Source organism: Purpureocillium lilacinum (assembly GCF_023168085.1).
Source record: "Purpureocillium lilacinum CBS 284.36 DNA, scaffold_6, whole genome shotgun sequence".
NCBI classification, from domain to species: domain Eukaryota; kingdom Fungi; phylum Ascomycota; class Sordariomycetes; order Hypocreales; family Ophiocordycipitaceae; genus Purpureocillium; species Purpureocillium lilacinum.
The window spans coordinates 1,692,552-1,718,669 of NW_027072116.1; the positions used below are offsets into that span (position 1 = coordinate 1,692,552).

General features: G+C 59.5%; 8 protein-coding genes across 8 annotated transcripts; 6 read left to right on the top strand and 2 right to left on the bottom strand.

The window, feature by feature from the left end:
- Nucleotides 1–364: 364 nt before the first annotated feature.
- PLICBS_008413 (glucose repression mediator protein) lies at nucleotides 365–3,306 on the top strand (the record flags this gene model as incomplete). Its single annotated transcript, XM_018324068.2, has 8 exons — nucleotides 365–479; nucleotides 548–751; nucleotides 815–897; nucleotides 953–1,132; nucleotides 1,187–1,279; nucleotides 1,335–1,491; nucleotides 1,542–1,786; nucleotides 1,852–3,306. The coding sequence occupies 8 exons, from the start codon at nucleotides 365–367 to the stop codon at nucleotides 3,304–3,306; spliced, it is 2,532 nt and encodes an 843-aa protein (XP_018177247.2).
- Nucleotides 3,307–3,914: 608 nt separating this feature from the next.
- On the top strand, nucleotides 3,915–5,339 carry PLICBS_008414 (60S ribosomal protein uL3; the record flags this gene model as incomplete). Its single annotated transcript, XM_018324067.1, has 5 exons — nucleotides 3,915–3,920; nucleotides 3,975–4,060; nucleotides 4,144–4,300; nucleotides 4,356–5,029; nucleotides 5,087–5,339. 5 exons carry the CDS (start codon nucleotides 3,915–3,917, stop codon nucleotides 5,337–5,339), a joined length of 1,176 nt encoding a protein of 391 aa, XP_018177246.1.
- Nucleotides 5,340–5,979: 640 nt separating this feature from the next.
- On the top strand, nucleotides 5,980–6,618 carry PLICBS_008415 (uncharacterized protein; the record flags this gene model as incomplete). Its single annotated transcript, XM_065601388.1, has 2 exons — nucleotides 5,980–6,232; nucleotides 6,374–6,618. 2 exons carry the CDS (start codon nucleotides 5,980–5,982, stop codon nucleotides 6,616–6,618), a joined length of 498 nt encoding a protein of 165 aa, XP_065457460.1.
- A 1,390-nt stretch (nucleotides 6,619–8,008) lies between these two features.
- Nucleotides 8,009–9,653, top strand: PLICBS_008416 (anthranilate synthase component 1; the record flags this gene model as incomplete). The annotated part of the gene is made up of 2 exons (XM_018324065.1): nucleotides 8,009–9,437; nucleotides 9,505–9,653. 2 exons carry the CDS (start codon nucleotides 8,009–8,011, stop codon nucleotides 9,651–9,653), a joined length of 1,578 nt encoding a protein of 525 aa, XP_018177244.1.
- Nucleotides 9,654–10,039: 386 nt separating this feature from the next.
- On the bottom strand, nucleotides 10,040–11,404 carry PLICBS_008417 (uncharacterized protein; the record flags this gene model as incomplete). Its single annotated transcript, XM_018324064.1, has 1 exon — nucleotides 10,040–11,404. The coding sequence occupies one exon, from the start codon at nucleotides 11,402–11,404 to the stop codon at nucleotides 10,040–10,042; it is 1,365 nt and encodes a 454-aa protein (XP_018177243.1).
- Nucleotides 11,405–13,382: 1,978 nt separating this feature from the next.
- Nucleotides 13,383–15,197, top strand: PLICBS_008418 (uncharacterized protein; the record flags this gene model as incomplete). Its single annotated transcript, XM_065601389.1, has 1 exon — nucleotides 13,383–15,197. The coding sequence occupies one exon, from the start codon at nucleotides 13,383–13,385 to the stop codon at nucleotides 15,195–15,197; it is 1,815 nt and encodes a 604-aa protein (XP_065457461.1).
- Nucleotides 15,198–17,025: 1,828 nt separating this feature from the next.
- PLICBS_008419 (uncharacterized protein) lies at nucleotides 17,026–19,180 on the top strand (the record flags this gene model as incomplete). The annotated part of the gene is made up of 3 exons (XM_018324063.2): nucleotides 17,026–17,605; nucleotides 17,671–18,501; nucleotides 18,567–19,180. The coding sequence occupies 3 exons, from the start codon at nucleotides 17,026–17,028 to the stop codon at nucleotides 19,178–19,180; spliced, it is 2,025 nt and encodes a 674-aa protein (XP_018177242.2).
- Nucleotides 19,181–20,142: 962 nt separating this feature from the next.
- Nucleotides 20,143–23,684, bottom strand: PLICBS_008420 (uncharacterized protein; the record flags this gene model as incomplete). Its single annotated transcript, XM_018324062.1, has 3 exons — nucleotides 20,143–20,594; nucleotides 20,660–22,966; nucleotides 23,027–23,684. The coding sequence occupies 3 exons, from the start codon at nucleotides 23,682–23,684 to the stop codon at nucleotides 20,143–20,145; spliced, it is 3,417 nt and encodes a 1,138-aa protein (XP_018177241.1).
- Nucleotides 23,685–26,118: the final 2,434 nt, after the last annotated feature.

Here is a 26,118-nt window from a genome sequence, read left to right on the forward strand (position 1 = left end):
GCCCTCCACAGGCCTCTCCTTCCGCTGCCACGCCGCTCTGCGATTTTGCACCCGCCGGGCTTGTCTTGTGCCCTGCTTAATCCCGGTGGCGGGCGCTTCTTGGGCCACTTCTCGTGTGTGCATGCGCCGACCGCCTCCGCGCTGGTAACCCAACCACCAAGGCATTGAACTTCATCGCATCTCTCCCCGCGAGCCTGCGACCGCCATCCTCGTCTCTGCGTCACTGCCGGCGCCGCCATCGATCGGCACTTAGCGACACCCGCCGTCCGCCTACGACGCATCCACGTCGCCGCGTCTCTCGCCCACACCTGCCGCTTCCCGTTTTCGACCCCCGGCCATGGCAAACCACCATCCCTCGCCCACCATGATGCAGATGCAGCATCAGGCCCAAGTGGCCCCTCCCCAGAATGTCCAGCCCGGCCATTTTGCGCCGTCGCACCAGATCAACGCCATGAACGAGGCTGTCTGGCTGCAGATTGGTGAGTGCCGCCGTCGCCGCCAGCGCAAACCGCGCCCCGGCTTCATCACATATTGACCCTCCTTCCAGGTAGCTTCTCAGAACTGCTGCGCGTCCCCGACGAGGCTATGCATGCCTATGAACGCGCCCTGCAGGCCAACCCCAACTCGACCGCTGCCATGAACGCCATCGGCATGCTCCTCAAGGGCCGCGAAGCTTTCGACAAGGCACTCGAATTCTTCCGCGCCATCGTTCAGCTGGAGCAGAACAATGGCGAGGCCTGGGGAAACCTCGGTACGACCCTTGCCTCTTAAACTCTACTTCCCCTCTTTGAATCCACGCTGACTATTGCGACAGGTCATTGCTATCTCATGACTGAAAACCTGCAAAAAGCATACGATGCGTATCAGCAGGCGCTTGTCAACCTCCGGGACCCCAAGGTGCGTAAACCTTCTCATTGCGAGCCGATCGTTTTCAAACCTAACGCTCCTGCAGGACCCCATGCTTTGGTACGGCATCGGCATTCTCTATGACCGTTATGGCAGTTACGACTATGCCGAAGAGGCCTTCTCCCAAGTCATGCAAATCCAGCCTGATTTCGAAAAGGCCAACGAGATCTATTTCCGCCTTGGAATAATATACAAGCAGCAGTCAAAGTTCCAACAGAGTCTCGAGGTATAGCTGGACCGTCGGGCGAAAGACATGCGCACAGGTACTAACTGCCTCCAGTGCTTCAAGTACATCGTCAACTCTCCTCCTGGACCGTTGACCCAGGAGGACATTTGGTTCCAGATTGGCCATGTGCACGAGCAGCAGAAGGATGTAAGCCATACGTCGCTCATTTTCATCCCACACTCATGACTTACATTCAATCCAGTTTGAGAGCGCCAAGGCTGCTTATCAGCGTGTGTTGGATCATTCACCCAACCACGCCAAGGTTCTGCAGCAGTTGGGCTGGCTGCACCACCAGCAGAGCAACGCGTACGAGACACAAGACAGGGCAATCCAGTACCTGGAAAAGTCTGTCAGCGCCGGTAAGATCCCCCATCCCATGCCTGATGGGTTGTGAACTGACAGACGTCAGACAATTCCGACGCTCAAAGCTGGTACCTTCTCGGCCGCTGCTACATGTCTCAGCAAAAGTATCCCAAGGCGTATGAGGCGTACCAGCAGGCTGTTTACAGGGACGGGAAGAACCCCACGTTCTGGTGCTCGATTGGTGTGCTGTACTATCAGATCAACCAATACCGCGATGCTCTCGACGCCTACTCGCGCGCCATTCGACTGAACCCGTACATCTCGGAGGTGTGGTATGACCTTGGTACACTGGTAAGTTGCCACTCGGCGACATCACGCGCTCGACTGTCGGAGACTGTTGCTGACCTGTCTCCTAGTACGAATCGTGCAACAACCAGATTGCCGACGCGCTTGATGCCTATCAACGCGCTGCTGAGCTCGACCCCGGCAACCCTCACATCAAGGCACGGCTTCAGCTCCTCCGCTCCGGCGGAAGCAATGGAGGCGCGCCTCCCGCTCCCCAGCCGGCCGACGTCCACCCGCACGCTTATCAGGCTGCAGGTCCTACCGGCCCTGTTGGACCTCAGTGGGGAGGCTCTACCCAGCAGCCTCCGTCGTCGGGTCCCCCGCCTCCTCCCGCCGGCGCTGGCGAGAACTGGGCCAGGGGCTTGTCGAATGTCAACCCGCCACCTCAGCCACCGAACCCCTACGACGGCCGGGAGCAGTTCCGTGGACCTCCCCCGCCCCCTCAGCGCCAGCCTAGCCCTCAGCAGGAACAACAAATGCGACAGCAGCAGTATCCTGAGGCCGGTCGTGGTGGCCCCGGCCCCGCACGTCGTGGCCCATCGCCGGCACCTGCAGGTCACCAATACTCGCAGGGCCCGCCGCCTCCTCCCCCGTCGCAGCAAGGGCCGCCTCCGCCGCCCGGTGGTGACCGCCGGGTTGTCAATCCCCTATGGAGTGGTGCTTCTCCATCCCACGCCGCCAACGGAGCCAACCCTCCTCCCAACGGCATGGCTCCCTTCCGGCCTAACAACAGCCCGCGCGCCGATGGCCGTGGCGCTCATGAGAACCGGATGCCCTCTCCCAAATCAGCGTATCCGCAGCACCAACCTCCTCCACCAGCCTACCCTCACCACCCGGAGGCCCCGTCCCAGGCTGGCGCGGAAGGTGGGCCGGCCCCGACAGCCGGCCCCCCGGAGCCTTCCGCTCAGCGTCTGGATGATCGCCCGCCGTCCGTTGGCCCGAAGCGGATGCGCGAGTGGGAGGAGGAGAGCGCGGCCAAGAAGCAGGCAAACGAAGAGAACCGTGCTCGCCTCGACGACATGAGACATCGACGGCCCTCGACTCCTCCTCGCGACGCCTACCGTCGTAACTCGTCTGAGTCCCGTCGCATCGAGGAGCAGCGCCGAGCCGACGAGCCGAGGAAAGTGGAAGAGCGCCGGGCTGCTAGCGATAGCTACCATCCGTCAGAGGCCGCGCACCACCCTCAGCCAGTTGGCCCCAGCCAGCTGCCCCCCATGCAGCAGCCCTCGGAGCCCATGCAAGGTGTTTCACAAGAGAAGCCGTCCGCTGGGCCCGCCCCGAAGGAGGAGCGGCCCCCGGCTGAGCAGCCCGCTCCCGCCTCGGCAGCGCCTGCCCCAGCCGAACCCGAGAGAGCGGCGAGAAAGATGGATGTTGACGAGGACTACGACGACAGCGGAGAAGATGACAAGAAGGCAGTGCTTACCAATGGCTCCGCCCCGGCTCCTGGGTCGGCTGATGGGAAGACGACGACGCCTACTAGCGCTGGTGTCAATGGCTCCTCGGCCACGGCCACGAAGACCGAGTGATGCATGAAAAGGTACGGCTGGTTTTAACGAGTTCCTGGCTTCTTGTGGCGGCTGCACTTGCGTCGCTTAAAATGGTAATTCCCTTTGTCACGCGGAGTTTGGCCGACGGCCTTTGGTGACAGGGTGGTTGGTTTGGTCTTTATGAGGTCTCTTTTGGCTACACAGCCAACAGCGCACGATATCCGTTACTGTAGGTAGTTAAACTGGGCAGCTTCTCAGCAACTCGATGGACTTTCTCAGCTTGACTGGTCCCGCATTGTGACTGCGTAGATCCATGCATGTACATACGTATTACATGCCATTGACAGAGTACCAGCGTCTCCCGTGCCTTGGCAACACAATGTTGGCAAACACCAGTCACGTGATGACCCGCTCACCGAGCGTCTGCGGTGTGGCTCGCGGTAAGGCTCGGTGAAACTTTTGCCCTGGTTTGACCCATTGGCCCCACCCGAATTCGGAATAGTGTGACGCACGGACCAGCCCACGCACTGGCTGCCCGCTGTGCTCGCTTAAAATTTCGCCCACAAATTGTTCAAAAACCCTCTCGTCCTCTCACAGCACGCAGGCTTGGACTCTACATACTAACCGTCAACCCTCAGCCGCCCAAGATGAGTGTGAGTGCATCTCGACGACGAATTCATTTACGACAATGCTGATGCTTTTGACAGCACCGAAAGTACGAGGCTCCCCGACACGGCTCCCTGGCCTACCTGCCGCGGAAGCGCGCCGCCCGCCACCGCGGCAAGGTCAAGTCGTAAGTTTTTGGTCCCGGGCGCATGGCGAAGAATTGAGGCCGGAGTCGTGGGCAAATTTGCTAACGCATGGCCTCCCGTCCAGCTTCCCCAAGGATGACGCCAAGAAGCCCGTCCACCTGACGGCCGCCATGGGCTACAAGGCCGGTATGACCACGATCGTTCGTGACCTCGACCGACCCGGCGCGAAGGCGAACAAGAAGGAAGTTGTTGAGGCCGTCACGGTCGTCGATACGCCACCTGTACGAACAATGCAGCCCGCTTGGCTTTGTGCCTATGGCTAACATCTTTACCTAGATGATCGTTGTTGGTCTTGTTGGCTACATCGAGACTCCCCGTGGTCTCCGCTCCCTCACCACCGTCTGGGCTGAGCACTTGAGCGACGAGGTCAAGCGCCGCTTCTACAAGAACTGGTACAAGAGCAAGAAGAAGGCCTTCACCAAGTACGCCAAGAAGCACTCCGAGAACAGCGGTGCCTCCATCACCCGCGAGCTTGAGCGCATCAAGAAGTACTGCACGGTCGTCCGCGTCCTCGCCCACACCCAGATCCGCAAGACGCCCCTCAAGCAGAAGAAGGCCCACCTCATGGAGATCCAGATCAACGGTGGCTCCGTCGCCGACAAGGTCGACTTCGGCAAGGACCTCTTCGAGAAGCCCGTCAGCATCGACACCATCTTCGAGCAGGATGAGATGATTGACGTGATCGCCGTCACCAAGGGCCACGGCTTCAACGGTGTCACCTCCCGTTGGGGCACCAAGAAGCTTCCCCGCAAGACTCACAAGGGTCTCCGCAAGGTCGCTTGTATCGGTGCCTGGCACCCGTCCCACGTCCAGTGGACCGTTGCCCGTGCTGGTCAGATGGGTTACCACCACCGTACCTCGGTCAACCACAAGGTTTACCGCATCGGCAAGGGCGATGCCGAGGACAACGCCTCTACCGAGATCGATGTCACCAAGAAGAAGATCACTCCGTAAGTAGCAGCCTGACCTGCTTGACCCTGCCGCAGTTGCTAACAGTGTTTGTCCAGTCTGGGTGGCTTCGTCCGCTATGGCGAGATCAACAACGACTTCGTCATGGTCAAGGGCTCTATCCCCGGTACCAAGAAGCGCGTCATGACTCTGCGCAAGTCCATGTTCACGCACACCTCCCGCCGCGCCCTGGAGAAGATCAACCTCAAGTGGATCGACACCTCGTCCGAGTTCGGACACGGCGCCTTCCAGACGCCCGCGGAGAAGAAGCAGTACCAGGGTACCCTCAAGAAGGACCTGGCTTCCGCGTAAAAGCGGCAGCTACGTTTCCTTTTTGTGTCTTGGCCATTGCATCGGTGTCAGGGTTGTTTCTGCCTTGCGTTGGGCTGGATTGGGTTTCATAATGGGATGAACAAAATGAATCCAGCTAGAGGGACGAATGACAAAATAAAAAGAGATTCCCACTACTTGCCGATGTCTTGATTTAAACATTCGTACTTGCCTGGCTCAATCGAGCTTAATTGTAGGATGGTGCAGGAGTGCATGGTTTGGCCTTGGAACTCGTCGCAGTGAAGATTTTTGGTGGGTATCGACGGGTTTGTCTCGCCCAGTCTGTCTGCCTTGGTAGCTTGACGTCACCCCACACCCGTCAACTCCAACCAGGGCAGCCCAACCTGAGCTGAAGATCCTCAGACATCACAATCGACAAGATCGTCCTTTCACCATTCCCGCAGTAGCTTTACTTCATATGCGAATCGGACCCAGGCAGTTCCTGACCGCGACCAGAACCAGAAGCCCGGCTCTACACCCCTCCTCAGCTTCCCTCAGCGCAGCGCACCCACGAAGCTCTGCTGTTGCGATCGTCGCTACCCCTCCCTCTCCCCATCAGCAGCGCCGGCTTCGCCAAATCCGAGGCGCGACCATCGGCCGAGCAGCCCCGTGCGGCAGGAACATGGCGAGCGACGAGGACTACATGGCGTTCCTCGACAAGGCGAACAAGGACCTGGACGAGGGCAAGGCGCACGCCCAGAAGCAGCAGCAGGAGGGCGGAGGCTCCAAGTCGCAGTTCAAGGCCATGGACTCTGGCGCGCAGGCGCCCAAAGCCATCAGCGATGTGTGCCAGAGCGAGGTGTACGTGAGCGACGCGGACGAGCCGTTTGAGGCGGTATCGCTCAAGTACTCGGGCGACGACCTGCCGGACGAGAGTAAGTTTGGCCCACTAAGGATACCTCTTTGCACTGCGACGACGCTCAGCCCGCGCCGACCATTGGCCATGGCTGCACTTGAAGCTTGAGAGGTGTCTTCTCTTTTGATACATTTGCTAATGGAGTTCTCCCGTCGCACAGCCGAGTTCGCCAAGCTCATCCACCACTGGAACCCGGACGCGGCCGAGATCGAGATCATGGACCCGCTGGACTGGGACTCGGCCGGGCGGTACGGGAAGGTCATCGACGCGGTGCGGGAGGCGAGCCGGGGCAACGACGTGCGGGTGTATCGCGTGACGAGGGATGCGACGCGGGTCGAGTACTGGGTCGTGACGCGGGAGGAGGGCCGGATCGTCGGCGTGAAGGCGCTGGGCGTGGAGAGCTGAGAGATGAAAACGCATACGCGTCTGCGCGAAATCATGGACGATGGCGGCGAGGCGACTATATCAAGAGCAGATCGGGCGAGACATATAGGACCATTGCCTCGGTGGAAGGGATAGATATGGCTTCGAGTCTACATTATGCGTGCCAGGTTCTGCAGGCATATTATCATGAACTCTCTGCGAGACACTCCCGCCCAGCCAGCGGTGTTGCTCAATTTCTTTAGTATTTGGACACAGCCCCTGTGACATGAGCTTTGTATTCGTAGCTTGATCCGATTGTTGAGATCTATCATGTACGACGTCTAGGACGTGCCTGGAACGCTCGATGAACTGCCTCACGTCTTCGGTAAATGAGTCACACTACTTGCACGACGTCAACGATCGCGCATCGTCTCCGACGCCCTCCCCAGCGGCGCAAGGTCCGCTCCAGCAAACCATTGTCAGATTTGTCGTAGCTACAGGGTGGCACGTCAAAGGTGGGACACAGCTCTTTCCCGGGCGTTGGCTGTGAGTTGGCCCGGTCAACATAGCTCTGGAGGTGCAGTGAGGTCCGTGGTCAGCACGGCAAATTCGACGAGGTGCGACTGGCGGGCGCACTGCGGCGTGGGCCGTCTCTTATTATGCGGGATGATTCATGGATACAGTCGGATACAGTCAGCGGCCGCAATTTGTCCGCAATTGAGGATGGCTGGCAGCGTCAAGCTACCCATCACTGAGCGACGAGCATTGACGAAGACATGAACAATTTGTCTACTTGGTAAGGGCGCCGCTTAAATGCAGCCATGTTGGAAGCTCTTGTCGTAGATCGTAATGCGAGGCGGGTACGGATAATGATCATGTATGGAATTGGGAAGACGGTGAAGGGCGCGGCGTTGGTTGTCATAACTGCTCGACAACGGGACGGGCGCGAGGCCGACGTCGGCAGGGCCTGGAACGGTCATGTACTGGGTACCGGCTCTCGGGTCTAGACGTGGCTAGACCTGCATGTACCGTGAACGCAGCCAGGACCCCTCAACCAAAAACGAGTGACTGACCCCTCCACGCCAGACCCGGACCCGGCACTGGCGAGATGCCCTGCTCAATTGCTGATTAGGCGATAAGAAAGAATTCTTGCCTGCTCTTAGCACTGTGTTCGTCCGCGCCTGCAGAATACCCGTGTCATCTACCTGAGCTTCCTCCTTTGCCTTCTTATATCTCGAGGCCCGACCCGACCGACTGGCCGCCCTTGACTCACTCACGTCTGACCATCGCCAAACTCGACACGACCTCCCCCTGCCACTGAGGCGACACGCAACTTCGTTTCCTTGGCCATGGCGGGCGCAGTAAGTAGCTGACCTCTGAAACCTCCACCATCTCCCTCCTCGACCAAAGCAACGTCCGCGCGCTGACTCCAATGGCTGCCCAGCGAGCTCTTCACCCGTCGCTCGACACGGTCCGCTCCATCGTCGACCGCCCCCACGCCGGGCCTGGCAAGAAGCCGACCCTCGTCCCCGTCTACCGCCAGATCTCGTCCGACCTCATCACCCCATCCGCCGCCTACCTCAAGATCTCGGCCCACTCCTCTTCCGACTTCTCCTTCCTCTTCGAGTCGGCCGCCACCGAGCAGGTCGGCCGCTACAGCTTCGTCGGCGCTGGCCCGCGCAAGGTCCTCACCACAGGACCTGGCCACGGCCCGGCGACGGACCCCCTGCCCGCTCTCGAGGAGGAGCTCGCCCGCCATGTCGTCGCCCATGTGCCCGACCTGCAGCTCCCGCCGCTGACGGGCGGCGCCATCGGCTACGTCGGCTACGACTGCGTCCGCTACTTCGAGCCCAAGACGGCGCGCCCCATGAAGGACGTGCTCGAGATCCCCGAGTCGCTCTTCATGCTCTTCGACACCATTGTCGCCTTTGATCGCTTCTTTGGCGTCATCAAGGTCATCAGCTATGTCAACGTCCCCGAGCACGGCTCCTCCACGACCCTCGACGAGGCCTACGAAAAGGCCCGCGCCACCGTCGACGAGCTCGTCGAGGTGCTCAACTCCCCGGACATTGAGATCCCCGAGCAGGCCCCCATAGTCCTCGGCCAGGAGGCCAAGTCCAACATTGGCCGCGAGGGCTACGAGGCGCACGTCACCAAGCTCAAGGAGCACATCGTCAGGGGCGACATCTTCCAGGCCGTCCCGTCGCAGCGGTTCGCCCGGCCCACGAGCCTGCACCCCTTCAACATATACAGACACCTGCGGACCGTCAACCCGTCCCCGTACCTGTTCTACGTCGACTGCAAGGACTTTCAGATCGTCGGCGCCTCCCCGGAGCTGCTCGTCAAGAGTGAGGCCGGCAGGATAATTACCCACCCCATTGCGGGCACCGTCAAGCGCGGCAAGACGCCCGAGGAGGACCAGAAGCTCGCCGACGAGCTGAGCAGTTCGCTCAAGGACCGCGCCGAGCACGTCATGCTGGTGGACCTAGCCCGCAACGACATCAACCGCGTTGGCGACCCCTTCACAGTTCGTGTCGACCGCTTGATGGTTGTTGAGAAGTTCAGCCACGTCCAGCACCTCGTCTCGCAAGTCTCAGGCGTCCTGCGGCCGGACAAGACGAGATTCGACGCCTTCCGTTCCGTCTTCCCTGCCGGCACGGTCTCAGGAGCCCCCAAGGTTCGGGCGATGGAGCTCATCGCCGAGCTGGAGAAGGAGAAGCGCGGAATATACGCCGGTGCGGTTGGGTACTTTGGCTACGGCAGCGAGGACGAGAAGGGCAACCCGGTAGAAGGCGCCATGGACACTTGCATTGCGCTGCGCACGATGATGACCAAGGATGGCGTGGCGTATCTCCAAGCAGGTAAGTCTCGGTCGTCGACCACCCAAACAACGCACCTTCCCTTGTTTGCTAACCCATGGGAACGTAGGTGGAGGCATCGTCTTCGATTCGGACGAGTACGATGAGTGGATGGAGACCCTCAACAAGCTGGGGGCCAATATGTCGTGCATCAAGTCAGCCGAGGAACTATACCACCAGCAGCAACAGCAGGAGGCTGCCAAGGCCGCCGCGAGGTGAAAATAGAACGGTCACATTCAATGCTTGGCGTCCTTTTGGAAGTATTTCTATGTGAGCTAAACGTGCTCCGATACAGCTATAGACAATCGAATTTAAGATATATGCACTGAATCACAAGAGGCGATTAATGTTGGTCATGTGTGAATATTGCAATATATGTTCTGTGACTGCCCGTAAAGGACGGCGCAGCCTGGAGACTGGGTGTGTCTCAATCAAGGGAGCTTTCGTGCCATTCGTATCTCATGAATATGTCGTCGCCGCCATGCTTATGCTTGAGCAATGCTTGTAAACCCCATGCGCCTTGTGAAACCACATTACGCCGATGTGACACCCTTATGTCAATTTTGCGCCTCGTCAAATCTCCTCATCCCAACGCCAACCGCCACTCAGATCAACTCCGGCGGCACGGGGGTGTCCCTCTTTTCAGACAGTTCTGGAATGGGGGTATCGCGGTTCTGCTGCCCAGGGGCTTGGCCGTTGGCCTTGCCGGGGGCGGTGGGCGTCTTGAGATCCAGGTCCGTCTCGCTCCTCTCGCTCGGGGCACGAAGCCGACCCCGGGCGCGATAGTCGTCGGTGGACAAGACGCTGCTGGTGTCCGACATTTCCACATCCCCGAGCTCTGACAAGGAACTCGTGCTTTCAATGCTGGGGGTGGGAGTTTCCAGGTACGTGATCTGCGGAAGAGCTGCTCCTGGAGTGATGTCCTGGGACGACGTCGTCTTTGAGTCCTCCGTTTGCGTTGCTGCCGCGATGACAGCTGCAGCGTCTTCGTCGCCGTCTTCCTGGCCGATCGTCCAGCGCCATTGACGCTTCTTCTCCGTCCTCTTGCGCTTGCGCGGTCCGCCGCCGTTCTCAACTGGAGAGGGCAGTTGGGGCACAGCCAAGCCAGCCATCCTCCGACGAGTCTCCTCAAAGGGACCAGGCGTCTGGCCGCCGTCCCGGAGCTCGTTTGCGGTGAATGACAACGCGACGTCCAATACGGTGTCTGCCGCCGTTGGCAAGGGTGGGGTATTAGGGGATGCGTCGTCCGTCAGGAGGTCGATGTGAGACTTTACATACGTGTTGGTGATGATGTCCTGGGTCAGGGGGTTATTGTATTCGACCTTTTTGGCCGCTTTCTCTTGCAGCCGGAGCGATTGCCTCCTCGGCGATGGTGGTGGGATGGCGGTTCTTGGTGGAAGGGGAGAGTTGCGGAGGATGCTATGGAGGCTCCGTGGATGCGTATACGGAAGATCACCGCCGAGACCAGCGTATATTCTCCTGCGAGCAGCACGGCCATCGACAGGCGATGCTAGTGTTGCAGGAGTCTTCTTGGCCGTGACGCTTGACGAAGAAGAGAAAGCAAAGACCTGTGCTGGGCTGGCGTCGGCCGTGGCTGATAGTGGCGGAGTGGCAGTCATGGTGCTCGGGAACTTGATCTCCATTTGTGAGGGAGAGTTGGAAAGTGCTGTCAATGGCGTCTCAGGATAGTTGGCGACGTAAGGGGTAAAGACGCGAGGGGGCCTGGGTTCGGCGGGCGTCTCGATGCTGAAGGCTTGCAGCGTGTTGATGGCAGTGATAGGTTCCGACTGCGCCGTCGACGATCTTTCGATGGCCGTGACATAGGCATTTGAGAGCGTATTGAATGCTGTTGGATCACTGGGGTTGACTGGACCACCTCTCAGACCCTTGGAAGGAGAGAGGCATGATGTCCTGATCTGAAGAGAGAGTCTCGGCCTCTTGGCCGTATTTGGAGTCCCCTGCGACTCCATGTCGGCGAATTGGCAGACGTCAATCGACGAGAGCAAGTTGAAAGACCTGTTGGCAGCGAAAACCGAGGAGTTGGTGATGGATGCCGCCGCCGTGTCTGTACTGGCCAGCAACTAACACTGTAGTGCTGCGTCCAAGGAACGACGACCAGCAGCAGTCAACACGAGCAGGCTCGGACAAAACTGGAGAACCAACAGGGCGAGAATGGGCCGGCGACCACTATATAGAACGGGAACATTGTCTGGGAAAACCGCCATCGTTCCGGGGGCGACATGGAACCCTGGCCAGAAGCAAGCGCCACTAACGCTGCATGGGGCAGATAGTTCCAGGATTTTAGACGCGCAGACGCTCGATCAACATGGCTGTCTGTCCATTTGACTCGGGCAGACGTTGGGCGCCCGACAGAACGAGCTGGTAGGATCGAAGAAGCCGGAGGTAACATGCACGCGGCTGTGGTTGGCTTGTGCCGTCGTGGCCTATGCAGGTGAGCGTGTAAGCGCCAGACTACCAGACCCCCAGCCTGGAGGCGCGCACTTGGAGGGTTGCACGCCAATCATGGGATGACGGGGTCACCCTTGTCTCCAGACCGGCGTCTATTTCATGCACAGCTCTCTTGCCGTCACTCTCAGTGCGAGGGGTTGTGGTGGTGAGCCGGGTGCGAATGATCTGAGCAGCGCTTCGCAATTGCAGGCTGAATCCTTCGTCGCGCAGCGCACCCACCGCGTGCAAGAGCGTCCTTTTTGCCGCAGACACGGGGATCCGAAGTGCCCGACGATGCCGGAGGCAGAGAGAATGAAGTGACAAGTCACCATGAGCGTGGAATACTCATATGTTGCACTTGGCGTTAACCACGATGTCATCTACGTCGTGTCAGTCAGAACCGCCAGACCCGGTGACAGTCACTCGCCTGGCTGGCGAGACCACAAACCAAACGGTTCAAGTACTTCAAAGCTGAGCACCTGCCAAGGAACGAGATCAGAAGACTGAGACGGTTCGATGCCACTGATGCCGGCGGCAACCTCTCAGACTGGGCGACGTTAGGGCAGGACGGGGCAACGACCATGCCCGCAGCCGCCCCGTCCCAATCACCGAGACGACATGCAGCCACGAAGGGAAGCTGGATGGCACCCCACGGCTTTCTGGCGGCGAATCTCCCGGGCGTAACGGGGCAGAGATACTTGATCTGGCTGCTTGCCAGCGGGATGGCCGCGGACCGCGCCTAATCCTTTGGCGCCACCGTCTCATGTCATGTCGTGCAACGCCGCGTGCCGTCAGAAGGTCCGAACCGCGGCATTGAGAGGCCAGAGGCCGATCCTTCTGCGACATCGTAGGAAACGGCCTTTGCTGGGCCGACTCGTCTTGGTCAAGTCGCTCCGTGTTGGCCGATGCACCCATCAGCGCTTGCCGCTAGCCTGGCCTCACATCGATCGCGGTTGCAGCGGACGACATTTCTAGAAGCCCAGCGAAGCCGGGCCACCCCTTGCCCCATGCAATAGAGCTCTCAAACGACTCGAAAAAAAGAAGTCATGAGGGATGGACGTTGGCAAAAGAGACAAAAGCTGGGGTCCTTCAATTGCACGGATGCTCTGGGTTTGGGCTGGGCCCTCATTTGTCAGCCTGCAGCAGCGGCGCGCCTGCCTGGCTGATCGTGAGGTCGCGAGTCGCGACTGCCATCCATTTTCACGCTCGCGGATCCTCTCTCAACATATCTTCAACCACGCACTTGGAGCTCTTGCATCAATCGAAACCCTCACACAAATTCCCACGAAAGGGCGCCGACTTACAGTGACCCTGCGCGAGTACCCTGCAAGACGCGCACATATGAGCCGTCGTTGAGAGGTAGTGAATGGGCTTTGGCGTCCTACGCCCATGTCTAGACGCATGCGACTGCTGGCGACGACGGGGACGAGACACACACCCAAAGCCCTGTTCTGCCTTGTGTCTTCGCGATGACCAGACCCACCGAGACTGTAGCCCAAGATGATTCCGCACCCAAGAAAGCCGCCGAGACGTAGAGACCACCGCGTCATCCTACAGTTCGTGAGTCTCTCGCTGGCGGCCCCAGCTCATCGAACCTGCTCACAGCCATGTAACCAGGACTACGATTGTTTCTACGCCCAAGTGTTTGAGAACAAGAACCCGGCCCTACGGTCCCGTCCCCTCGGAGTCAAGCAAAAGAACATCTTGGCGACATGCAACTACAATGCGCGGAATCTCGGCGTGGGCAAGCTCATGCTCATATCCGAGGCAAAGCGCATATGCCCGGGTCTCGTCCTGGTAGATGGCGAGGACTTGACCCCGTTTCGAGATACAAGCAAGACTCTGTTCAACTTCCTTCGTTCTCATTCCTGGACCGGGAAGGTGGAGCGACTCGGCTTCGATGAGGTATTCATGGGTAGGCGCCGCAACTACCCTGACCACGATCGCGTGAAGCTTACGAGCCCAGACGTCACTGACTTGGTCGACTACAATATCCTCTGCTTGAATAGAAACTCTCTGAGCGAATCGTTCTTTCACCTGTCTGAGCAAGACCCGGAACAGGGCTTCCCGTGCGACCTGAATGCGATTGCTGGCTGCGTTGCCGGATCAGATACCGCCCACGCAAGTTTAGACGACCACACATATTTACGTCTACTTCTTGGGTCCCATTTGGCACACTACTTGAGAAGCAAGCTCGAGACCGACTTTGGGTACACGTCAACGTGCGGCATCTCAACCAACAAGCTGCTAAGCAAGCTTGTCGGCAGCTGCAACAAGCCTCGAAACCAGACCACGCTGTTAGCTTGGAAAGATGACGATGTGGTGGAGTTTATGGATGCGCACAAGACGAGAAAGGTCCCGGGGCTCGGGTTCAAAACAGCCATGCTGTTGGAGTCACATGTCCTTGGCGAGGACATCGACGCCGATTCGCACTCATTCAACTCGCTTGTCACCGTTGGCCAGGTGCGGCAGCATCCCTCCATGTCGCCAGCCTTCCTAGAGACTCTTCTCAAGGGCCCTGGCTCAGAGAGGGGAGTGGGCGCCAGAGTCTGGGGCCTGCTCCATGGAGTGGATGAGACAGAGGTCAAGGAAGCGAGCGACATTCCTTCTCAGATCAGTATCGAAGACACGTACAAGGGCCTCGAGACCATCCCTCACATCACCGAAGAGCTGCACAAGCTCTCGTGCTCCCTGATACGAAGACTGAGGGTTGACCTGCTTACCGCTGACCCGAACGCCGAAATCCCTGGTTCCCGCAAATGGATTGCGCGACCCAAGACGCTGCGGCTCTCCATCAGATCGTGGCCGACACGCCAAGGGCCACATGCCACTCAAGCAATGAACTTTAGCAGAGTATCTCGCTCTGGTCCCCTCCCTCCCTTTGTGTTTGACCTTGAGACCGACATAGACTGTCTTGCGCAGCGCCTGGTGGCCGAGGCACTTCTCCCACTTCTTCGGCGCCTGCAAGTCGAACAAGGGCATAACCAAAAATGGAACCTTCAACTGTTGAATATTTGTGCGGCCAACATGGTTGCTGGGGCGGCAGACGACAAATTGGGGGCAGGGAGGGACATTGGCGTCATGTTCAAGCACCAGGACGAGGTGTTGCGTCCGTGGAAGGTAACGCAGCCTACCGATGAGCCGTCTGGCGGTGCCGTGGAAGACAGCACGAAGCAAGTGCCATTCGGCGATGACGACGATGAAGGCGATGTAGCTTGGGATGGTACGGTGCATCCCCATTGCCCGACTTGTGGGCATGCCATCCCGCATTTTGCAATGGCTGCCCATGCAAGATTCCATGAGCTGGGAGAGTGATGATCCGGTCTGGTCCACGTTTCGATGCAGTCAACACTTCCGTCGACCAAATTGAGCAACGTCCACCTCGAGCATTGCCACGACTTTTTCACGTACACGGGAGACGTACAACTTGCCTTGATAGGAGACGTCAGTGCGGGCAGAGAAGATGTCGCGTGCTGCCTCAACCTGCGCAGGACAACCAAGCAACCGAATTACCAGCGAAGCAGGGCTCCTCGTGACGTCTGCCGCATACTGCACGCTGAGGGATCGAAAGGACCGCATCAGCTTGGAGACGATGCGTAGCCGTTGACCAGTCGCAGTGTGGCCATCACCGTACATCGACTGGCCTTTCTGCCCGTTTGAATGCGATTTTGGGGCAGATCCAGACTACACATGGCAATTTTGAACGGAAAAGGGGCTCGGTTTCGCGGGAAGGACCAAGTCACGCGCCGGCCGCATGCTGCTTGCTTCTCAAATTTGCTCCGCCCATGTGCGAGCCTGTTTCCCCGCGTGATACGTGGTGCCATCCAGAAGGGACAGCTCTCCGTTGGAGCGAAAACCTGCTCGCGTCGTTACTGGGCTACCGGTGGCCCACGCAGTCCAGCGGGTTCATCGGGTTCGTGCATCTCTCAGCCCAGGCGGGCAGAGATGTGCGTGATTCACTCACTCCGTCGCCCGATCAAGTTGATAGGCAGCAGACGGCATTTTGCTAGAGCTGGCAGCCGCCTTGCCGACGCGGGTCTGTATTCTGGCAGGCAATCACGGGATCTGATCCCGTTTGGTGAAACGCGTTTCGTTGTACTGCTGAATCACCGGGTGACTGGAGGATGAGTCCTCCTGTCGGCGGCTATCCGCAGGTCGGCCATGTACCAGAACTTGCTTGGGCCACAACGGATGTTCGAGACGTGGCCGGAAAGCGGGAGCAAAGGATTGTGGACCATGGCTTGCCGTATCCGATATGCATAGAAGACGCGGGAGTATCAGATGGCCCTCAAGTTTTGTTGGTGAAAGAGGGGCAATCGAGGCTTGCCAAACGAGAGATCAAGGGGAGGCAGGCAGCACAGCCAAGTACATGAGGGGGCAGCACGACGCAACAGAGTACAGCCCGCTTCCTTTAGGTCGGTCGCTCCTGCCATCGTTGGACGAGAATGAGCAGCGGCAGCAGCGGCAGCGGAAGCAGCAGTAATGGCATGAGCAGCGAACGCAGCTGCACCTTCCCTCCGTCAACTCGACTCGCTTGTCATCGTGCCCGCCTCGTGCCCGCCTCTCCTCGCCCGCTCCGGACTCCTCCCGAACTTCTTCCTTCGAGAATGCAGAGCCCAGCCAGCCCCGTGTTGCTGTTCACAAACACGCCTGGCCCGGGACTGCTGAACAACGAACCGGTGCTGCCCGCCCAGCTGCCCACTGCCACCTGCCAGCCACCTGCCAGCCCCGGCTGCCATGGCCTGTTCGCAAACGGTTCCTTCGCACCTGGCGGCTGTTCGAGAGCCAGCTGCGCTGCGCCCTTCGTTCTTCTGCTGAACTGATGGAGTCGGTCTCGCTTTCGCCAGCTGCACAGGTTTGCGTCGTTACCTCTTCACCATCATCCCCTGCCGCGTGTGTTCACCCTCACCCGCACATTTCTCACTCTCCACCACCACCACTGCGTGTTTCTCTCCTCGTAGCGAGCGGGCTCTATCTGGTTAATACCTGATACCCAGTTCGCGTGCACAGGTCTGCATTCTGCATATCGAAACACTGTCCCTCAAGCTTCGGTCATTACCTGCAACCAGTGCTTGGCGATCGCCTTGCCTTCGTTCACTCCCCGAACCGCAACACTCGACGAGATCTCTCGACAACCACAGTCATGGGTCGAGGAGGTCGTGGTGGCGGCCATGCCCCCTTTCGTCGGCCCGTCGACTTGACCGGTGTCATTTCTGTTGCTGAGAGAAACGACTTGGTCACTCTGGTCAGTGCCATCACGGAGAAGATGCACAACGACATCAGCAGCATTTTCGACGCTCCCAGCGTGAGCAGCGTCCGCGATAACGGCGAACACGATCCCACCTGGCCGTCCCTTGCGGCCTCTCGTCGACATGAAGGCAATGAAACGGACAGTCAAGGAGCTGTTGCACAGTCCTCTGCCGTTTCTAGCAGCGACGGATCCAAGACGTATAACAAAGTGCATCCGATTGTTGAAAAGGAGGAGCGAGATGCGATGACACCCCAGCTTGGCGAGCTCAGAAAGGAGGCTCTTTTGTTCTTTCGCAAGTGGCAGAACGTCGTCATTCAGAGAGTCCGCGAGATTGCCGTCATCGAGCCCACCGCCCCCATGCCCGCCGGTGGCGCTCGCGGCCGGGGTGGCCGTGGTTCCCGAGGTGGTGGCCGTGCCCGCGGTGCACGAGGTGGTGCTGGTCCGGGTCGTGGAGGTCTGACCCTGGCATTTGGTATGCTTCTGGGACCCCCTCAAGCTCTTCTCCCCTCGACAATGCGGACGCTAACCAAGGTCAAGGCCCGCCGCGTGTCCCCGTGAACCAGATGGACCGCGAACTGTGCGGAATGTTCCCACCGATTCCGAACACTCTCTGGCTTCTTCATGTGGAAAAGCGAAAGCTTCTTCTGCATGTCGTACTCCTGCTCGTCCTGTCGCTTCAGGACTATAATGCCAACGCACGAGTCTTTCTTCTCAACCTCACGTCGGCTCTCAACCTTACCTTGGCCATCTATCATGGCGAAGAGCTTCGAATCTCCCGGGCCTTGGCAAAACTCGCCCTCGAATATGCTCCACGAGACGAAGCTGGCCAGAAGGCCGAAGAACAGAAAGGACCCAAGCGGTGGAAGGTTGGGTTTAGTTCTCCCAACCCCACTTCCACTATTGCTTCCGCGCTCAAAGCAGCGGGCATCGGAACCATCAACGATGGAATGGTGCTGAGCGTCGCAACTGTCGCCGGTCTGCTGGGGCCTTTGGGAGACTACGGGCACTTACTCGGTAACATATTCGGCATCAACGCTGTTCGGCCCACTAGCAAGCTGCTGGAGGCCTGTTGCAAAGACGTTTTCGACTTTGCTTTCCTCCGCGTGCGCGACCCTACCCACTCGGAATATCGAGACATGAAGGAAACCCCGGCAGATGATCGCCGCCTCCGTTTGGTCTTGGCCATGAGCGGCTGTTTTTCAGATGTCGAAGACGTTGTTAGACCCTGGCGATTTCTTGGCGATCAAACAGAGAGCTACGCGGTGAGATGGGATGTGGCGTCCATCACAACCCTCGGAAGCGCGGTCGAGACAGTCATCAGGAGCACAGCTTGGGCAAATGCAACCAAGGAGATCAGATCGCGATCCCGTAAGAGCCTCCTTAGCATCCTAACATGTCGGTGGCCTTCTGAAGTGAAAACTAACGCGCCGCAGTCTTTGCCAGTCTCCTGGACAATTCGTGGCCGGACGCTCTTCTCAAAGTGAGCAAGATCATTGACAACCCATGGAACTGGGGAATGGTCCGGGCCGAGAAGGTGGGCGCTTTGCTCGCGGACGCTCTTGTGCGGCACAAGTTCCAAGGGGAGCGAGCGGTCTCCCTCATAGGATTCAGCCTTGCAGCACGAGCGATCTACACCTGCCTCATGGTGCTGGCCGAACGTCGCCAATTCGGCTTGATTGACTCGGTCGTTCTCATCGGAACTCCAGCGCCGTCCGAAAGCCGGGTTTGGCTGACGCTGAAGAGCGTTGTGTCTGGCAGACTGGTCAATGTCTACTCAGAGCACGACTACATGCTGGGGTTCCTCTATCGCACCTCGAATGTTCACTTTGGAGTCGCTGGCCTGCAGGAGATCAAGGGCGCCAACGGCGTCGAAAATCACTGCGTCAAGTACCTGCCTCGAGGACACTTGGGCTATCAGGTCCTCACTGGTCAGATTCTGAAGGACATTGGCTGGGACTCTCTGGATGCGGATGCCCTCAAGGCCGACATGGCCCAGCGCCGGGGTTCAGGCCGCGGCCGAGGCAGGGGCAGAGGAGGCCGAGCCTAATCCGACAGCCGGGCAACTGGCGCAATCACGGCGTTGGAGTCGTTATGGAGTCCATGGTAATGGGTGGCAGGCTGAAGCGAGGTGCCATGACCATGGGATACGGTGTATTAGGACATGGCGTTACAGTAGCTGCCGAGAAGGCGCAGCACGATACCAATTTGACTCAATTGACGTAATACTTCGTATCTGTTCCGGAAATGGAGTATAATGATGTTGTTGAGGACTTATGGCAGGCGCGGATCATGGCTCTTTTCACATGACATACTCACGTCAGCTGTGAACTTGGAATCCAGACTGCAGACTAGTCTCAGCTGAATAGCTTCTTCATATTTTCGCTCCTCCGGTGCGAGCAATTTGATCTCGCACCTGGGACGCCTTAATTGCCTCTATATATCATGTTTCGTCTCCGACAAGAGCACGAAACGGAGAGGCAGTACGAAGTAGGCAATGCCGCAACGAAAACCGAATCCCCAGAGACTAGCCGGCCGGCTATCTGCGTGTACATGTGCCGTTCGTGACTCTAGCCCCTCTCTCTATCCATTGTCCCTCCCTCCACCAGTCTCGACTCTCTCAATCTCGCTCTCCGGGAGGCCTGCGATGATGCCCCCGGACCAGGGGAGGGGGCATTACTGATCCCATACGTAGGCCCCTCCCAACATTCCGACATGCTTTGTTTCAGGGGCCCGCCGCTGGGGGAATATCCCTCAAAAAAATGGTGCGCGCTTACGCTCCCCAAACCATTAACCCTTTACACAATCGTGAGGACAAGTCGGAAAGGAAGCCGGGGGCGGATCATGGCGGTGAGGTGGAAAGGTCGTGTTGTGTTGTACATATGTAAGTGTGTGGTCTTGTGAGTGGTGTCATGATGCGACTTAGGTCCAGCCACCTTGGCCCAGTCGTCTTGATGCTACCCGCCGGAGATCATCGCCACAGGTGAGCAAACGAGGAGGTGAAGCTCGGAATCACGTGGGTGGTGTCGTCCCGAGCATGCTGGGAACCTGTTTCCGGACCAGCCCTCTTGCGCCGCGCTGCTCCATGCGCGGAACGCCCTGAATGGCTCTCGGCTCGCGCATGAGCGTGCGGTCGAGGCGAGATGGAATGCGGGTGACGACGGAGCGGTACTCCCCCGGGAAATTGCCTTTGGGCAGGGGCACTGATGCCGTGCGCCAAATGTGGTCCGATGTGTCGGTCAAGAACGTAGGAGCCTTGCCGGCGGGAGTCCGAGAGGAGGCTCCAAGGCCCCAGGTGTTGGCCGATGCGCCATGAGACGCTCGGATAGTCGAGAGGCGCGACAGGCCAGACGACAGGCCCGTTCGACCACGGGCCTTTTTGGCCATAATAATTTCATCGAAGAGGCGCACTGACGCCTCTGACGCAGGCTTCATCTCGCGGTGATGAATGAACTCGTTGAATCCTGTGTGATTCCCGTTAGCCAACCAACGCCCAACACGTTGAAATCTCTGTTGGGCGACGACTCACCTTGCGTGTCTCGAAGCATGGTGGTATACTCTTGCTGATCATAGGGCAAGCTCTTGATGAAGCCATCCATGTCGAAGGCGTACAACTGGCCGTTGTTTTTCTGCTGCCTGGAAGGCTTGCCAAGGTACTTGCGGTACGTGTAGAGCAGGCTGGCCATGCACCGCACAAAGGCCGCCCTGACGCGATCGGCGTGGAAGGCCTCTGGGCAAACGAGCGAGACCTGTCCCAAGCACCTGCCGTGGGCCCAGGTCTTGCACGAATTGCACTGATACATGCCGTCGCCCTCAGGCTTCTCGTCGCAAATGGTGCACGAAGATGACGCGTCCCTTGCATCGAGGCTGAAGCAGTGGCCTTCGACCCAGACCGTCGTCTCCGTGTTTTGCACGGGCTGGATCTGCATGTTGGGCATGATGGTTGAGGCAGCCAACGTCGACTGAGCGTAGGCAGACGGCGCATAGCCGGCACCAAAGGATGATGTGGTGTCGACGGATAGGCCCGAGATGGAGGCGTTGGGTTGATGGCCGTTCAGGAAAGGCAATGCCGGTCGATTGGCCGGATGAAACTTGTCGAGGCCAAACGACGAGCTGCGGCGCCCCTTTTCCTCACCGAAATGACCCGACCGCTTCTCGCGAAGGGTCGCTGTGAGAGCGAAGCCGGAGTCGCTTCGTGAAAGTGGCGTCGTAGGCATTGGTGGGAAGTGTGCGGACACAGGGGAAACCGACGATTGCGGGCTCGTCCTGCTGGACTTGCTAGTACCGGGCCTGTCCGCTTTGCCAGTATCGACTGACGACACGGTAAATGCGTTGAAGACGGGTGGATGGATGTCGGTTGGGGGGTCAGGCTCGGCAAAGCTGGATGAGTTCTGCGTGACCCATTTGCCCAGCGTCGTGCGGGGAGGCGTCGAGGTGAAGACGGAGCCGTTTTCAGAGGAGAATGCATCGTAGGGGAACGATTCGATCGCGTATGGAGGCGGTCCAACGGTGACCCCGTATCGCAGTGTGTGGGGTGCGGCAACCTGCAGAAGGGACATGAGTTTTCGGCGATGTTGCCTCGGTAGCCGGTGTGGCTGCGACGTAGCGTCAATCGTGTCCCTATCCAGGTCGACAAGGACGTAGTCATCGTCTGGTAGATCTATCCGCTCATATCGGCGCTCAACACCGACGATATAGGGGCAGGGAGCCTCCAAGGCCGAGATGAGACGCGCCGGCAAGACGGGAATGAAGATGCTGGCCCACTTGAAAGGGTAGAGAAGGCTGGCCAGAGCATGGCAAGCTAGGTGTAGCATGCTTGTGTGGGATGAAAGGAAGATGATGCGGGATTCAGACATGGCGTACTCGAAAAGGGCGACGACGTTTTCGAGTGAGAGACATCTGAAGAGGGCGTAGAGGTCGATGGTCCGGGATCCGGGAAGCTCGTTGCTAGCTTCTCTCCGCGAATACATCCTCAGGTCCCTCACGCCGAGCTCGACCTGCGTCTTGGACCCCAGCGGAGTGAACGCCTCGGTACACATGTTGACAACGTAACGCTCCAAGGGCTGCCATCGTCCGATCTTGGGGGAGCTGGGCAGGACCCTAAGGACACTGCCATCAGTCATCGGGACGAGGATGGCCTTGAGCCACTCTTTCCAGAATCCCATATTGGCAGGATCGCGTCCCAGAATGCCGTATGCACGAGGAGCCCACAGCCCGCTTTCGCCTGCTGTGAGGCCCTCAATTTTCGATGCTGCGCCGTGCCTTAGCGGCCTCAGCATGTCAGTCATCAAGGAGATCTTCTCCTCCACGGTGCTGATCTCGTCCTCCAGCCTGTCTCTGGCCGGTGATCCGGACGGGATGGTGGGCAGCTTGGAGAGAAGGTGGGAGAGGTGCGACCGCTCCCCAGCCAAGCGGATGCCCAGGCTCGCCGCCAGCTCTCGCTCCTCGTTGGACATGTGGTTCTGTCGCCACTGCTCACACTTAGTCTCCACGTCCTCGGCAACGTCCGCCGTCAACGCAGTCCAGATGATGATCGTGATGCCGTAGAGCTTCGAGTTGTCTTCCGACGTCATTGTGAAGCCATGCCACGTTGACCGCGGCCGGTCATCTGACGAGACGATCTGAATGTCGTTGGGAAACGCGAACATGGGCACGTAGTCCGGAAACTTGCCACGTCTGGGAATCTCATCGGTGGCCGTCTTCGGCGGGTAACGGTCGAGGAGTACCGGCTCAAACCTGCGCTTGAGTGGGTGCATGTCCGGATCGGTGTTGAGGGGCTCCGGCGGAGGAATAACTGAGTTGTAGTTACTGAGCCTCTTGGCAGTGCGAACCGACGCTGCGGCATGTCTGTTAGTATGAGAAGGACTTGGGCGTTGGGGGGCTCCTTATGACGAACCTGCTCTGCTGGAAGCCCCTGGTCTTGCAGAGCTGGGCGGCTTGCGCATGCTGTTCATGTCCCTAAAACTTATCTTGCGACGGATGCTGCCCTTGATGCTCTTCAGGGGGCTGACTCTGCCGCTGGGGATGCTTTCCTCTGCACGAATTCGTTCGGCTCGGGGATTGACCATGGGAGGGCGCGCTTGGGTCTTTGCGCCTGCGGTAAAAGAGAGGTCCTCCAAGAAGTTCTCCCGCTCGGCAGCGAACTTGAACAGGGCCTTGTCAAAGTCAAACTCCCCCATGAGCAGCCCAGGCGGTAAGCCTTCAGTGGCGCCGCCGTTTGCTGCGCTGCCGTTAGGCCCGGGCACCTTGACTGCCTTGATCGTGGCACTGCTGCGGTTGCTCCTGGTGTTGCCGTCTGTCTCGTCCAGCGTGTGAATAGAGAAGCGCCCGTCGCTGGATATTCTAGAGAGGCGGTTGGCCGAGTTCTGCCGCGAGTGACGTGCCGCGGCTGTCTTTGGTTGCCCATTGGCAGCCACTTCTTGAGGCTCGCCATCCTCTGTAATGGTGGACTCGACAGGCAGAGAGGCGGGCTGCGGCAGCTGGTCGTCGTAGCGTATGGATTCTACGCCGGCGATCCAGAAGTAGTCGGCCAAGGGGGTTGATGAGGCCTCCATGACATGTCAGGTTTGCTCGCGGTCGAGCAGGGCCACTGGAGGTTTGGAAAGCCCTGGGGTCAGGAGTGGCGGGCGAAATTCCTGCCCTCTATCTCTGATCGATTCGGTGCGTCGCCGCCTGGATCCGTGTGCCGCGGGGGAAGCGAATCGGAAAAGGGTTCTGTCTAGGACACCCGTCAGAACGCCAACGAACGTAAGACATTTGCGCTGGTGCTCACCTCAACAGACGCGGGTCAAGCAAGGTCCGCGCTGTGGGCGGCTGCCGAACGACTCGCCGCGGCCCTGGTGAAGCTGACGACAGACGGCGCAGGTAGTCGGACTCGTAAGCTGGCAAAAAATCGCGAGACGAGACGAGGTCGCGACGGACGACGCGAACACAGGTGGAGGCGGACAGGATCGCCCACCCTGGCGGCCCCAGAGGGGAGGGGGGTTTGTTCGGACCCGATGGGCGCTGTCTGGCGCGGTTGGTGGGCTGCGGCGTGAGAATGGAGTGCGAGTATTACGGAGTAGGCAGGGCTCGTTGGGGTCGCGGGCGCCGCACGCGCGCTTTCCAGGTTCGTGGCAGAGGCGGCGGTCGAGCGGGCGAAGAGAGATGCCGGAGCGAAGTGGCAGAAGAATCGGGACGACGATGCGCCTCGTGAGTGAATGGTCGAGGGTAGTAGGCAGAGAGTGAAGCGGCCAGCCGTGCATGGGAGAAAAGGAAAGAAGGTGCATTGCGCCGCAGGTACGAGCAGGCACGGCGCTGCAGCTTCCCACAAGTACGAAGTACAGTGGGCTGGTGTAGCACCTCGGGCAGTTACCTCATGGATCCTGGGAGGAGGTTTGCAGCGAGCGTCTGGTGGCTGCCCCCCGTTGCGCGTGTCCACAGGTACTTGGTACAGGACGTACAGTGGAGGCCAGGGTAACCTGAACGGTTCTGCGCCTGCCCGCGGGCGGGGAAATGGACCCTGGCGCTGGCCCCTGGGGGGGGATGGGATTTGCACAGGCTTCCACCACTCTGCGAAGATCGGCGCCGACGGGGGTGGTCGCGACCTGGTTCTCGTGGCATGTTGCAGCCCAGGTTCATTCACCATGCATCCAGTCCGGGGCTGGCATCCACGGAACCCTGTCTGGTCGGGTGCCTGCTGCAAGATGTTGCCGAATGTCCTGGGTGGCCGACACAGCAGAGCGACTACCTACCGTATTCTACAGTGCAGTGCCGAGCACAGCACAGTACTGAGGCCAGTAGCCGGTACTGGGCCTACAACTTGGAACCTACAACTGGGCACCACCCACACTAGACGGGGCGTTGAGCAGCGCACCGGCGTCTGGGCAAGCGGGCGGTCCCAGGGCCTGCGGAGAGCTGAGGGTGGTGTTCCACTGTTCCGTCGCGCAGATGCCCCCCAAGCCCCCAGGTTCAGGCGGGACGCCCCCAGGGGCGACCCGGGCGCCGACCACCCCCAGGCCCGTTGAGCGTGCGCCTAAGCACACCACGCTGTTGGGCTGGGCTGTGAGGTCAGCGCGAGGCCCGGTAGGCTCTAGCCGTCAGATGGCTGAATGGATGGAACCGGTCGCGTCCCCACCATCTCGGCGGGCTTGGGGCTTGCTTGGGGGCGCTTGGTGGGCTTGGTAGGGTCCTCCTGCCTGGGTGGGCCCCCTGAGATGCATCCGTTTTAGGTGGCCCGGGGTGCGCAGGCAAGGGCTCCTCCCGTCGCCGCCGCCGCCGCCGTGCGCCAGCGCACCCGCCATCCATGGCTGCCGCCATCTCGCCATGGATCCATCCGTCTGTCCACTCATCGACTCACCCACCCACCCCGTTCCACCAGCACCTCGACCGACGTGGGCGAGCCGCGATGCTAGCCCGGCCGCCCAAAAGGCACCGCAACAAGCGCGACCACCACCGGCACCAACGTCCAGCGCGTGGAAGCGCCCGAGGTGGCGAACTCTCCTGTCGGCTGGCATCCACCACAACCCGACGCCGTCCATCTCGTCCTCACCCATTCACCCCGCTTGCTGCGAGCCCCCCACTCAGGCCCGGGACATCGCCTCCCGTGTCGCCGGGAGTCTCCTTGCCTGCCTCGAGATATTATCCGCACGGGAGATGGCAACAGGAGCACGAGGGACGACGAGGCGAGGTGAGGCAAGGCCAGGGTTCATGAGCGGGACAGGGTGAGGTCCTGGCAAACGACAAAGTAGGCAGTCCAGAACACGGATTTGGCACAAGAGGACCCTCCAACCGGACCCTCGCAGGACCCCTTCTGTCCAGTCCAGCTCTCGCCGCCGTCATTCAGTCATCCACATCCACGTTCGACGACGACAACGGGCCACCAGGTGGTGGATGCGGAGGGGCGAGGCAGCTCCTGGCATCTCTGCTAATGCACAGTCCCTGCCACGCCGAAACCTTCCAGCCGGCCAGCGACCCTGTCCCGCCTCCACCACTGTCCACTCTGTACGC